The sequence below is a fragment of the Lissotriton helveticus genome, chromosome 8 (genome assembly GCF_964261635.1).
Source record: "Lissotriton helveticus chromosome 8, aLisHel1.1, whole genome shotgun sequence".
In the NCBI taxonomy this organism is placed as follows: Eukaryota; Metazoa; Chordata; class Amphibia; order Caudata; family Salamandridae; genus Lissotriton; species Lissotriton helveticus.
This window is the reverse complement of record NC_136069.1, coordinates 498,194,914-498,207,041: the sequence shown is the minus strand read 5'-3', so window position 1 is coordinate 498,207,041 and position 12,128 is coordinate 498,194,914. Positions and strand designations below refer to the sequence as shown.

Below are 12,128 nucleotides of genomic sequence, written 5' to 3'. Positions count from 1 at the left end.
ACCCTGCACCGGTGTGCCCCTAAAAAGGCACAATTCCACAGATTGGCACCCGACTCGTGGAGCTCATCGGAGATGCGGCCGCCAGAAGGAGTGGTCTTGACGGAAGAGTTGAATCTTGCTGATGAGACGTCCTGCATGCGGAGACCCTTGTCTTTGCAGACCGAAGTGTTTTTCCGTTTTTCTTGACATTGACCATCAGGTTGTGGCCGGTTCCAACTGAGATTTCCTTTGGCGCCCGTTTTTGCAGTGACCATTAGGTCGACCAAGAGATTGGCAGTTGGAGGTTGAAGACTTTTGTTTGGTAAGATCACTGAAGAGGCACTCTTGATTTTGAATTTGCTTGGCCAAGATTCTGGTTTTGTTTGTTTGTTTACCTATTTCAATACTTAAAGGCAGGTAATGTGGAGATTTTTCTCTACTTTGATATATCTGGGATAAGTAATATTTTACTATAATTTGGCAGCATTCCTGCTCCTAGTGCACTTCGTAGGTTGTGTTGCTGTCTTGGAGGTACCAACATGGATTTAGAAAGAAGTCAGCCAGCTCCCCCAGAGGAGACACCTAATAGGCATATATACATTAAATACGGTATTTCTTCCATAATGTATAGTACACTGTGGAACAAATATATGAAAAAGGATCCTGATTTACGATGGCCTGTGAATGGGTCCTTTGACTTTAAAAAGATTCAATATTTAGAGCAGTTTTTATTTAAGAAGAAAACTAGACAAGATATGTTTGAATGTGAAACAATGTGGGAGAAAGAAGTACATGACAGAGTGAGGAAAGAAGAAGCTATAGCAGAACAAGAACAGCAAAAAACGATATATTAAAAAGCGTTAGAATTAAAAAATAAGGAAGTGAAGGAAATAAAAGATAAAGAAGAAGGGGAGCGTCATTTAGAGGTAACTGGACAGTACCCTATTAGGCGCCCTATTTATCCCATACTTAATAAACCTCAAGATGATTCCATCTTGTTAGATAGACCTTCACCCCTGTAGAAATTCCCTAGTGCCCCTGAGAATTAGTTTCTGACAAGGAGCATTTGTCCTCAGATGAGAAAGATATAGTTAAGCAAGATGGGCGCCCTTACTCGTTCTACTTTAACTACTGAATGCAAGGCCACTCTTAGATCTGCTGCTCATAAAGCAGCTCATGGGAATGCCTCTGCTCCAAAACTCATAGCAGTGGTTCAGCAGTGGATAGATTTAGAGCAGTTATATTTTGTAGAGACGTTTACTTGGGAAGTAATACTCAGTTTTAGAAAACATTCTGGTAATCTAGAGCCCTCTGATATAAATTCTGATTATAAACAATTAAGTGATGGCACCTTTCTTTCTTCACAGATGCCCGATCTAATTATGCGAGTGGTTAAAATGCAAACTGCCGCATTCCGTGTGCGAGAGGAGAAAAAAGCAGCTTGCAAAGATACAACTGAACAAACAGTTCAGTCCACGGTGCGACAAGAAGGTGCTGCAGGGGCAGATAAAGACACTAGTGATACTGTAGTTACCGTGAAAGCAATGCACGAAGCTACGCCTCTGTATGTTCCTCCGAAGGCTGCGGGCACAGAAGACGATAAAACTTCAGGTGATGCAAAGGGATATTTTATCTTGGAGTAGATCAGATGTTATGGCTCTTAAAGCTGCTTTGCCCGACCCACGGAAAAATCTGGCCACTTTTTATGAAGAAGTGGAAGGAGCAATTAGTTCCTGCACTATGACCCTGCCAGATATCGATATGTTTTTTGGACTTATTTTGCCCCCTGATATGTGGAGAACAATTCGAAAGGTAGACAATATTGCAGCTTATGGTGATACTTGGGTGCATTTAGAGGAAATAGATGTGGCTAGAGAATCTGCCCAGAAACGACAACAGGCAATATTAGATCTTCCCAAAGCTATTGTAACTTAGTTAAAAAGTCTTATACTCCCTAAGAAAAAAGATTGAACAACATTAGCATCTTGTAAACAGAAAGTGGATGAGTCAGTTTCTGATTTCTTTACACGATTTGAAGAGACATTTCATGACTTTAGTGGGCAGTCATTGACAGATGACATGGGTAAGCATCTGTTTGTCGACAAATTTGTCGCTAACACATTGCCAGAAATAGCTAGTCGCCTAAAGACCAGCGAGAGATCACGGACTATGTCTTCCCCAGTCTCCCTTTTGACTATGGCCTAGTATTATGAGCATCAGGAATTGGAAGCAAAAGGCAAAGAGGATAAAAAGGTTAAGGATTTAAAAACAACAGTTATGTTGGCTCAAGTCTATGGTCCACCATTCAGAGGTAATGGTAAAGGTCGACGTGCAGTATATACCTCTGGTGTACCCCCTTTCTCTCGAGCAACTTTGTCTTCTGATCAGTGTGCTTATTGTAAAGAGATTGGACATTGACATTCTGAGTGCCCCCTTTTGCGAGGTCAGCAGTATCAATGGGGTAGAGGAAGCATGAGACGACACCCAGGGAAATCAGGACAAAGGGGAGGAATAGGAAATCGTACCAGATTTGAGGCAGCTGAACACAACCCAAATTATTCTAATACCTTCGATAGACAAAATCAATATCAAATGTCTGATTATTTGACCGATGGTCTTGGGGATTCTAATTATGCATAGGAATGCCTAGGATTGGGTAAGGAACCGGTTGAGGTGTCAGTAGATCAGAAAGGTCCTTATGTTGATGCAAATGTCTTGGGCTCTGCTGATCAGTCTCTGGTTGACACAGGAGCTACTCGTAGTGCTCTGTCTACAAAATTGGGTCCTAGGGCTTCCCTGTCTAGCGCAATGATAACATTGATAGGATTTGATGGGACACCTACACTGAGCCCACTGTCATATCCACTTGCATTTAGTCTTGATAAATTCACTGCAGCATGTCCATTTTTGCTTTCCCCTAACACGCCGGATAACATTGTGGGTATCGATATCCTTTAACATTTCTATGCTACAATACGTTGTTCCCCAGAAGGTGTGTGTGTTAGTTTAAATGATAACTATCCAATGGTTGAGAGTTCTTGTCTCATTAAAGAGGATGTTGCTGTGGCATCATTACCTAGTACTTTGTGGGCTACATCGGATACAGATGTGGGACAGATGGTTATTCCACCAGTATGTATTCAAGTGAAGGAAGGTGCTTTGCTGCCTAGACTGCCCTAATATAAAACATCTTGGGAAGGCAAAGAAGCATTAATACATATTGTTCAGGATTTGATCAGAGTAGGAGATGTGGAAGAAGTTCCTTATAACATTTGTAATAGCCCTATTCTTCCTATTTTGAAAAAAGACACTGACACAAAAATTTATAGATTCATCATTGACTTACGAGAAGTCAACAAAATTGTAGTGCCCCAATATCCGGTAGTTTTTGACATCACACGACTTCTTACTATGGTTCCTCCTACTGCAACTACATTTAGTGTCATTGATTTGAAAAATGCATTTTTTTAATACCTATTCATCCTGACAGCCGCTATTTGTTCGGCTTCACTTTGAATAATTGATCCTTCAGATTCTGTAGAGCTCCACAAGGGTATACAGAGAGTCCTAGCATTTATAGCCAGGCATTGAAAAGACGGCTTGATTCCTTTCCTGTACCAAAAGGGGTGGGTCCTAGCATGTATAGCCAGGCATTGAAAAGACAGCTTGATTCCTTTCCTGTACCAAAAGGGGTGGCTCTTATTCAATATGTCGATGACATCTTGTTGGCTGCCGATACCCCTGAACAGTGTGAAGAAGGTACACTGTCATTGCTCTCATTCCTTGCTTTTCATCATCATAAAGTCTCTTGGAAGACATTGCAATGTTGTAGACAGCAGGTTACCTATTTAGGTCACCTCCTGTCTAAGGAGGGACGTGCACTCACACCAGACCGCATTCAAACTACCTTTGACTCGCCGGTGCCTTGTACTCAGAAGTATGTTCGTGCACTGATTGGCCTTACTTCTTTCTGTAGGCAGTGGACCCCTAGTTTTTCTCACATTATTAAACACTTGTTGGCCCTTTTGACTAAAGACACTCCAATGCCTCTCCCATGGACTACTGAATGCCAGAATGCTTTTCAACAGTTACGTCACGCTCTTTGTTCTGCACCAGTATTAGGAACTCCAGACTACACCAAGGCCTTCACACTCTATGTACACAAGAGTGACGTTGTGCTCTTTCAGTTTTAACTCAGACACAGGGTGATAAGCAGCGTCCTTGTACATATTTCTCAGCTGTCCTTGATCCAGTTGCCTGCTTGTTTTTGAGTGGTGGCAGAGACAGCTGTGTCCACACATCAAAGTGAGGGAATAGTCTTGTCACATAGTTTGCTTGTGCTAGTACCCCATTCAGTTGATTCTCTGTTAAATCAAATGAAAACACAACAATTGACTAGGGCCCATTTGACAGGATGTGAATTGACACTTTTGGCCCCTCATATCACATTCAAAAGATGTTTGACTCTAAATCCTGCTACATTATTGCCATTTCCAGCTACCCAGTCTCAGTCACAAGAGCTACATGACTGTATATCCCTTACTGAAGAACAAAGGGTCATATTGTCCTACAAGATAACCCTCTTTCTAACATTGATGGGGGACTGTGGGTTGATGGGTCTTGCCTGAAGTTGCCTGATGACATGACATCTGCTGTTTATGTAATTAAAACACTTCAGACAGTAGTTGAGAGAGCTCCCATCCCACAGAAGTCGGCTCAAGCAGCTGAATTGATAGTACTGATGTGAGCATGTGAGCTTAGTACAGATCTACTTGTTAACATCTAAAGCGATAGTCAATATGCTTTTGGAGTTGCTCATGATTTTGGGCAACTCTGGAAGGAAAGAGATTTCTTACTTCACATGGGACACAAATAGTGCATGGGGAATTAGTACATGATCTCCTTACTGCCTTGATATATCCTAAGAAAGTGACAATTGTTAAGTGTAGTGCACACAAGAAAGTAACTGATACAATAGGAAAAGGAAATGCCTTTGCACATTACACAGCTCGTGAGACTGCAATGCAACAAAGTACTACATCTATGTACGTAGGTAAGTCACAGGCTGAACATTGGCATGAGGCCAGATAAGAGGTGCTGGACATGCAACAATCTGCCTCTGTCGATGAATTAGACCAATGGTCCAAGGAGGGAGCATTGCACGATGAGGGCTGTTGGAGGAATAAAGAAATTACCACAATGACCTCAATAGCAAAGCAACTCATGTAAGTTTGGGGTCATCCAGAGATTGTCGGTACAGCTAGAAAATGAGTCCGGTCCTGTCTGATTTGTCTTCAGTATAATCCTGGAAAGGGAAAACGAATTCCAGCAGGAGAGTTTGCAATACCTACTGTACCTTTTGAGGTTCTGCAAATGGATTATATCCAGCTTGAACGCTGTAATAATCTGAAGTATGTGCTGGTAGTGGTTTGTGCCTTAAGTAAATAGGTGGAGGCATATGCCACAAATGATAATACAGCTCTCACTACAGAAAAGGTGCTCCTAAAGGAGTTTTTCCCCAGGTTTGGCATTTGCCGAGTTTTATGGAGTGACAAGGGACCCCATTTTATCGGGCAAGTTGTTGAGTATCTCATGAAAGGGTTGGGAATTAAGCAGAAGTTTCATGCTGCTTTTTACCCACAATCAGCGGGACTAGTGGAACGTTACAACTCTACCCTCAAACTAAAACTGGCCAAAATACAAGCTGCAACATCTTTGAAATTGCCTGATGTGCTACCATTGGCTTTACTATCTATGAGGTCGGTACCACAAAGATGATCTGGCCTCACACTGTATGAGGTGGGTTTTGGAAGGCCAATGATTATTTGGGGGATTCCTAAGCCACACCCTATACATGATGTACCTCATATATTGATGAACGACTACTTGTCTCAGTTGACTGACAGTTTGTCTTCTATTTATCACATGTTTGGGAGACTATTCCAGACAGGTCACAAGGTGAGGTCCATTGCTTGCGCCCTGGACATTGGGTGCTGACAAAATCCTTCCAGAGAGCCAGCTCCCTAGCACCCAGATAGAGAGTCCCTGAACAGGTGCTCTTGGCTACCAGGACTGCGGTTCGTGGTGACAATTCAGAAGAACTGGGTACACACGACACACTGTCGGAAGGTGTTGCAGGACCTAGTAAGCCTCGCTGTGTTGGCAGATCACCACAATATCCTGGACACCGAGAAAGGACAAGCCACATCAGCTGAAGGACCAGAAGAAGTCTACCCAGACCACACGATGCCTGATGCATCTCGATATCAGCTGCAACCCCGGAAGGAAGACACTTCATTGCTGAGAAACCCTGGGGGATAGCCTTTTAGTGACTGCTCGTCTCAACCTCAGTGAAGAAACCAAAGTCTTCCCAAGACCTTAGGACACCATCTGCTTTGTTGTTCAACAACGAGATGAACATGCCTAAGGAGAAGAAGCCAACTGCTGCAAGAGTTTGTGATCGAAAGAGTATTTTCCTTATTGGACTCAATTTGTTTGTTGTTCTCATTCTTATAATAACATGGGTTGTAGAGAGAGTAGCTCCTGCTCGAAAACCACTGACTGCTACTACTCCTGTCCCCATTGAACACCACCATTACACTCTTCCTTATCACGAGCAGAAGCATAGACTGTTTTATCTCAACAATACGTCCATTCAAATGTTGCATCACACCCATAATGCTACAAACATTACCAACTGTTGGGTGTGTGGAATGATGCCAGCTCATCAGAAAAAGGGAGGAACGCCTTTCATTCCTTTACCATTTTCACACAATGGCTCCTGTAGAGCCAGGTTTGCGTGGACAAAGAGAAGGGTGAACCCTGCACAGGTGTGCTCCTAAAAAGGCACATTTCCACAATAGAGTTGGAAAGGGACAAGGATTGCTTTATGAGAAATGAAAAGTCAATTTATCTGGGGCGCGGTAGTCCATGCAAATGGGATTGGGTCTGGGACGGATGGCACTCCCACAGAGGCCTGAACACTGACCACAGCTCAGACCATGGGGGTCATGATCAGGGGTCCCACTAGCATTGGGAAAAATTCATACAGGGCATGAGCTTCACTCAATTTCTTCCTGCTATGATACTGTACATATCTCACTTGTAAAGGTTTCCTCCCCAGAGTTGCCACACATAAATGGTATACAATGTACTGCTGCTACATTTCTTGTTGTTTACAATGCAATAAAAATATTTTTGAAAGATAGACTGATTTGTATATGGTTGGGTCTAACCTAGGGAGGCATAATGAGCAAAAAAAACAATGGATTTAACACAGACCTCTTTACTGGGGGTAAATGTTTGATGTATTCAGCATTCTGTCCATTATTTTTTTCAGTAGCATGTAACAAAATAAAGCATGTCATTTTAAGTAATTGGTTTTGTCATAGGGTAAGAACACCAAAATATAAAAAGCAGGCCTACAATGTTTCAGCATATTAAAATATATAAAGATGATTTATTGGCTTTGTCAATAAATCAACACAATATGTTATCTATAATTATAAACCAATGTATTTCCATGTATATACATGGCAATCACTAATGATAGGCACTGTCACACAATAAATAATTTTTTTCAAAACAATTACAAACATGTTTTAAGTCTTTCTTGAACATTCTTGAAACCACAAGTCATGGTATTGACCACAAGCGTTCTCTGCCCTTCAGCTGAAGAGCATGCAACTTCTGCTCGGAGTGCTTTAAGAAAGTACGGTAACCCTCTTGAGGTAATGAATTTAATGACCCAGGAGACTTACTGTAACATTTTTTTTAATGTTCCAAGGGGAGGCTGCTGTGCTCCCTGTAGCCCCCACAACATTTAAAAAACAGAAGGATTGGTGATATCCCTGAGAGGCACCACCCGTATGAAAAAGAAATTTCTTTTTAATAGAAAAAAAAACCTTTGAAGGACTCCCCTGCTTGAGCTGTAAATGTGAAAGGGGCAGCCACTCCACACATTTCAGATTTACTACTATATCTATATATATATTGCTTCTACCAATCAGAATCAGGCAGCACTTACAAAGAATGTGGACAGACAGCCACGAAGTGAGAGGCATTTGAAAAAGGCACACTCGCTGAAACGCATTATGCTGTTCTAAAATAAATTAAATCTTGGATACCCCGGTGTGTCCCCTAATCTGCTTCTTGGATGGAGGGATTTTGTGTGTTATTGGCCGCCAATAGGTAGTTATAGTTAGGACCTTATTTCTATTTAAAAAGTGTTTTTTTCTTTTGCTAATATCTCTGGTGCAGTTTGACGTACCTTCGCAACATTTTCAAAACTGATGGCCTGCTCCGGTCAGCTCCTGTCTTAAAAGTTTCGGGGTCAAATGTTGAGCGGGGGTGATAAAAAAGGGGGGACACAAAACACGTTTTCCCCATGTTAATTTACATAGGAAAAATTGGAACAGGCTACAGCCCGAACTGCTGAACGGAATGATACCAAATTTGGCAAAAAGGTAGCTCTAGGTTCAGAAAGAGACCCTTTTTTAAATGATATAAATCCATTCAGTAGTTGCTGAGGAATTCCAGAAATAACAATGTCGATATCTGAGCACTGAGGTGGGTTCGCGAACCCTCCCTGGCACGAGCTCCACTCTGATTGGCTGCCACCACTCCAAACCAGGAAGTGTTGGCAGCCATCTTGTGACTCAGTAACCGAGTCACAAGAGAAAGGGTGAAAAAAAGATGAAAAACAAGAAAAGGGGGCAGGGTAGAAACACCATGACCCCCCAGGCCTGCTCAGGAGCCCAGGACCAAATGAAGCATATATTTTTTTTAATCGGCAGAATTTGTGCTGGGTGCGCGGATCCTGCTGAGGAAATATAACAAAAAGGATGCACGGGCGTCATCGGGTGCCTCCAGTAAGCACCATCCAGCTGGATTGCAGAGAGGTGGTCCGAGGTCACGCCCCTTTTAACACCACTCTGCAATCATGCCTCATGACACACTGCTGGTGGGGCGATGAGGTCCTCTTGTGTCCTGAGGACTTCAGGACACAATTAGGCTTCATCCCCCGAGCAGCAGTGCGCCAAGAAGCGCTTTTGCAGAGTGGTGTAAAAAGGGGGCATGGCCTCGGACCACCTCGCTGCAATCCAGCTGTGTGGTGCATACTGGAGGTACCTGGTGGGCTAGTTGGCCCCCAGGGACCCTTAGTATTCAAGGGGAGTTAATCCCCCAACTCAGAACGCACCAGGAGGCGCATTTGCAGAGTGGTGGAGAAAGGGGTCGCAGCCTGTGTCCACTTCTCAGCAATCCCACTGTGTGGGGCTTACTGGAGGTAAGAGGTAGGCTGGTTGGCCCCTAAATGACCCCAGCAGCTATGGGGACTTCAATCCCCATACAAGAGCACACTAGGGAGTGCGTTTGCAGAGTGGTGGGCAAAGGGGATGTGGCCTGTTATGAGTACTTAGCAATCCTGCTGTGGGGGACTTACTGGAGGAAATAGGAGGGGTAGTTGGCCCCCAAGGATGTCCTTGGGGGCCAAGTACCCCGCTTGTTACCTCGAATAAGTCCCACACAGTGGGATTGCTAAGTAGTCTTCGGAGGACATTCCCTCCTTTTTCCATCACTCTCAAACGCGCCTCCTGGAAGAATACGGGATGGGGATGAAGTCCACTTTACACCTGAGGGGAAGAGGAGTTGGCCTAATGGCTAGGGAGGTTGACCTCGAATCTGGGGAACTGGGTTTGAGTCTCGGCAATGAAGCTGAACATCCTGTGATTCTGGGCAAATCACTTAATCTCCCAGTGCCTAACAAAAACAAGCATGACATAGCCAATAGGTGTCGCCTTTGGGACCTTATAAGTATTTAGCCATGCAACACATAACTTTATGACTTTCTGTATTCACAAAGGGCATTTACTACTTGTAAATGCCATTTTTTAATACCGAAAGTAGAACTTTATGACTTTCAGTATTCACAAAGGGCATTTCCAAATAGTAAATACCCTTTGTGAATACCAAAAGTCGTGAAAATCTGTCCAGTTTATGTCATCGTATAGCTGGTGCCATGCCAGCTCCGGTGCAGGGAAGGCCATGAGAACTCAGTGTGCATAAATCCAAGTGCTCTGCATTCTACTGGAGTCGCCCGAGGTGTGAAGTAAGCCGTGACAGAGGAAGAAAATCTCCACTTAGCTCTTACAGCTCATTAATCAGAACTGCCCACAGCTCATCAGAGTGCACTCGCATTTCAGTTAGATGGCCTTCCATACGTCGGGACTGCATGCGTGCAACTGCTGACTCCGTGGGAGTTAACTTTTGGAACAAGAGCGGTCGCAAAAGTGAAAGCGACCACGCTTGGTTAATTAGTAACCTGATCTTGGAATGCAGCTGGCACACTGCGCGCCTCGGCTCGCTCCCGAGACCCATAGGCCATGGGAGTGAATTTTTACAGAAAAGACGGGACATTCCCCCGCCTTTGGCCATTTGCGTGCTTTCATTTTTTTAGAGCCACACGCAAAGGCCAATAAAATGTGTGAGAGGAGGAGTCAGACCCACATGGAGAAGTCACTTGGAAGTTTGGAGTAATTCCAGGAGGCCCTCTCCTAGAGCAGCACATGCGTGCTACGCTAGGCTCAACCTAAAAATTAATGTGTCCTCATGTAATGCAACTGGTGCTATGTAAAGAGCTCTGATACCCGATTCGGGCCAAGTTTGCACTATATAAAACTCTGTAAAAAAAAAAAGCCCTCCTGGTACCTTCTGTGAGTCCCACGCAGCAGAATTCCTGAGAGCTGGTCGGGCCCAGCACCCTTTCTCCACCACTCTGCAAATGTGACTACTACTTAAAGAAGTATCTTATTGCACCTCTGACTTAGAGGTAGTTTTAACCCCCCTGCTCTATTATGCACTAGGGCCTTACAGAGGAGGTCATGCCAATCACAGGGGTACCCCAATGCATAGTGTTCCCTAGTGTATGTAGGTGTTTTCACTGTATTCTAAGTGTCTTTTAGGATGCGCTGGTTCTAGGCCAGGTTAGGCAGAGTCAGTTACCATCAGTACCAGTCAGTAAAAGGTTGGAGGCACAGGATCACTTTGAAACAAGGCCTCTTTCTGCACCTCTGTTGGTTCTTTCTGCGTATCTCTTACTTCTTTCTGCACTTTTGTTCATCTTTCTGGACTGTTGCCTCTTTCTACATTTCTCTTCTTCTTTCTGAGCGTTTCTTCCTCTTTCTTCACATGTACTACCTCTGTAGGCATAGTTAGAAATTATCATTTAAAAAACCTTTGAAATTCACTGAAAAAAACCATAGGTTTCAGGGACGCTATAGTTAGAAATTAGTATTTAAAAAATCATAGAAATTCCCTTAAAAAACCATAGGTTTCAGGGTCGTTATAGTTAGTTGGAAATTTCACCCGTACAAAACGAGAAAAATTCTGCCGTTATAGTTAGTTCAGCGAACTATAACTTGCGCCTCCGCATTGCACTGCTGATGACATCACATATTACATCATTCATGACATGGTCAGTGACATCACTGATGACATTTCAAATGACATCACTGATGACATCGTCCCTGTGATAATCTGATGCACCTCCTCACACCCTAATATAACCTTTGATACACCCACTCTAAAATACAGACTACCATTTTCGAAACCACAGACTCACCAATATCAGTTACTACATACCCACTCACTGATTCCTAGATCTACAGACACATCTACTCCCTCACCCATACAGTCACTCATACATGCACTCACTTATCAATACAGCACTATCATTTGCACTCATACACTTACACAGACACTCACACATCACCACTCATCCATAGTTACTCATACACCTAGTCAATCATGCAAAGAATCATTCACACTCCCATTTACTCACCTATACAGTTATACACAGGCCACCTTACGTATTCATACAGATACTAACACATACTTACTCTCTTCAATCACTGATACATGCACACACTAATCCATACAGCCACCCTCACAATCACTCACTCTCACATATAGTGATTTATATACTCCAACACTCACATTTACTGCCTTTGACATATGTAGTTACTCACACAAGTACCACTGAGACATCCATTCACTCACCAACACACCCATACACACACTCACCCAACCATAAAGCCCTTCACAGAAGCACTCTTGAAGCCATACACCCAGTGAATTACCCACTCACACGT

General features: G+C 43.3%; 1 protein-coding gene across 1 annotated transcript in view; it reads right to left on the bottom strand.

Annotated features, from left to right (window-relative positions):
• Positions 1–1,924: 1,924 nt before the first annotated feature.
• LOC144773762 (protocadherin-8-like) overlaps positions 1,925–12,128 on the bottom strand; it is a 63,393-nt gene continuing 53,189 nt past the window's right edge. The window contains exon 5 of the mRNA XM_078658886.1: positions 1,925–1,933. Within this exon, the coding sequence (XP_078515012.1) occupies positions 1,925–1,933 (9 nt within the window). The remainder of the gene's footprint in view (positions 1,934–12,128) is intronic.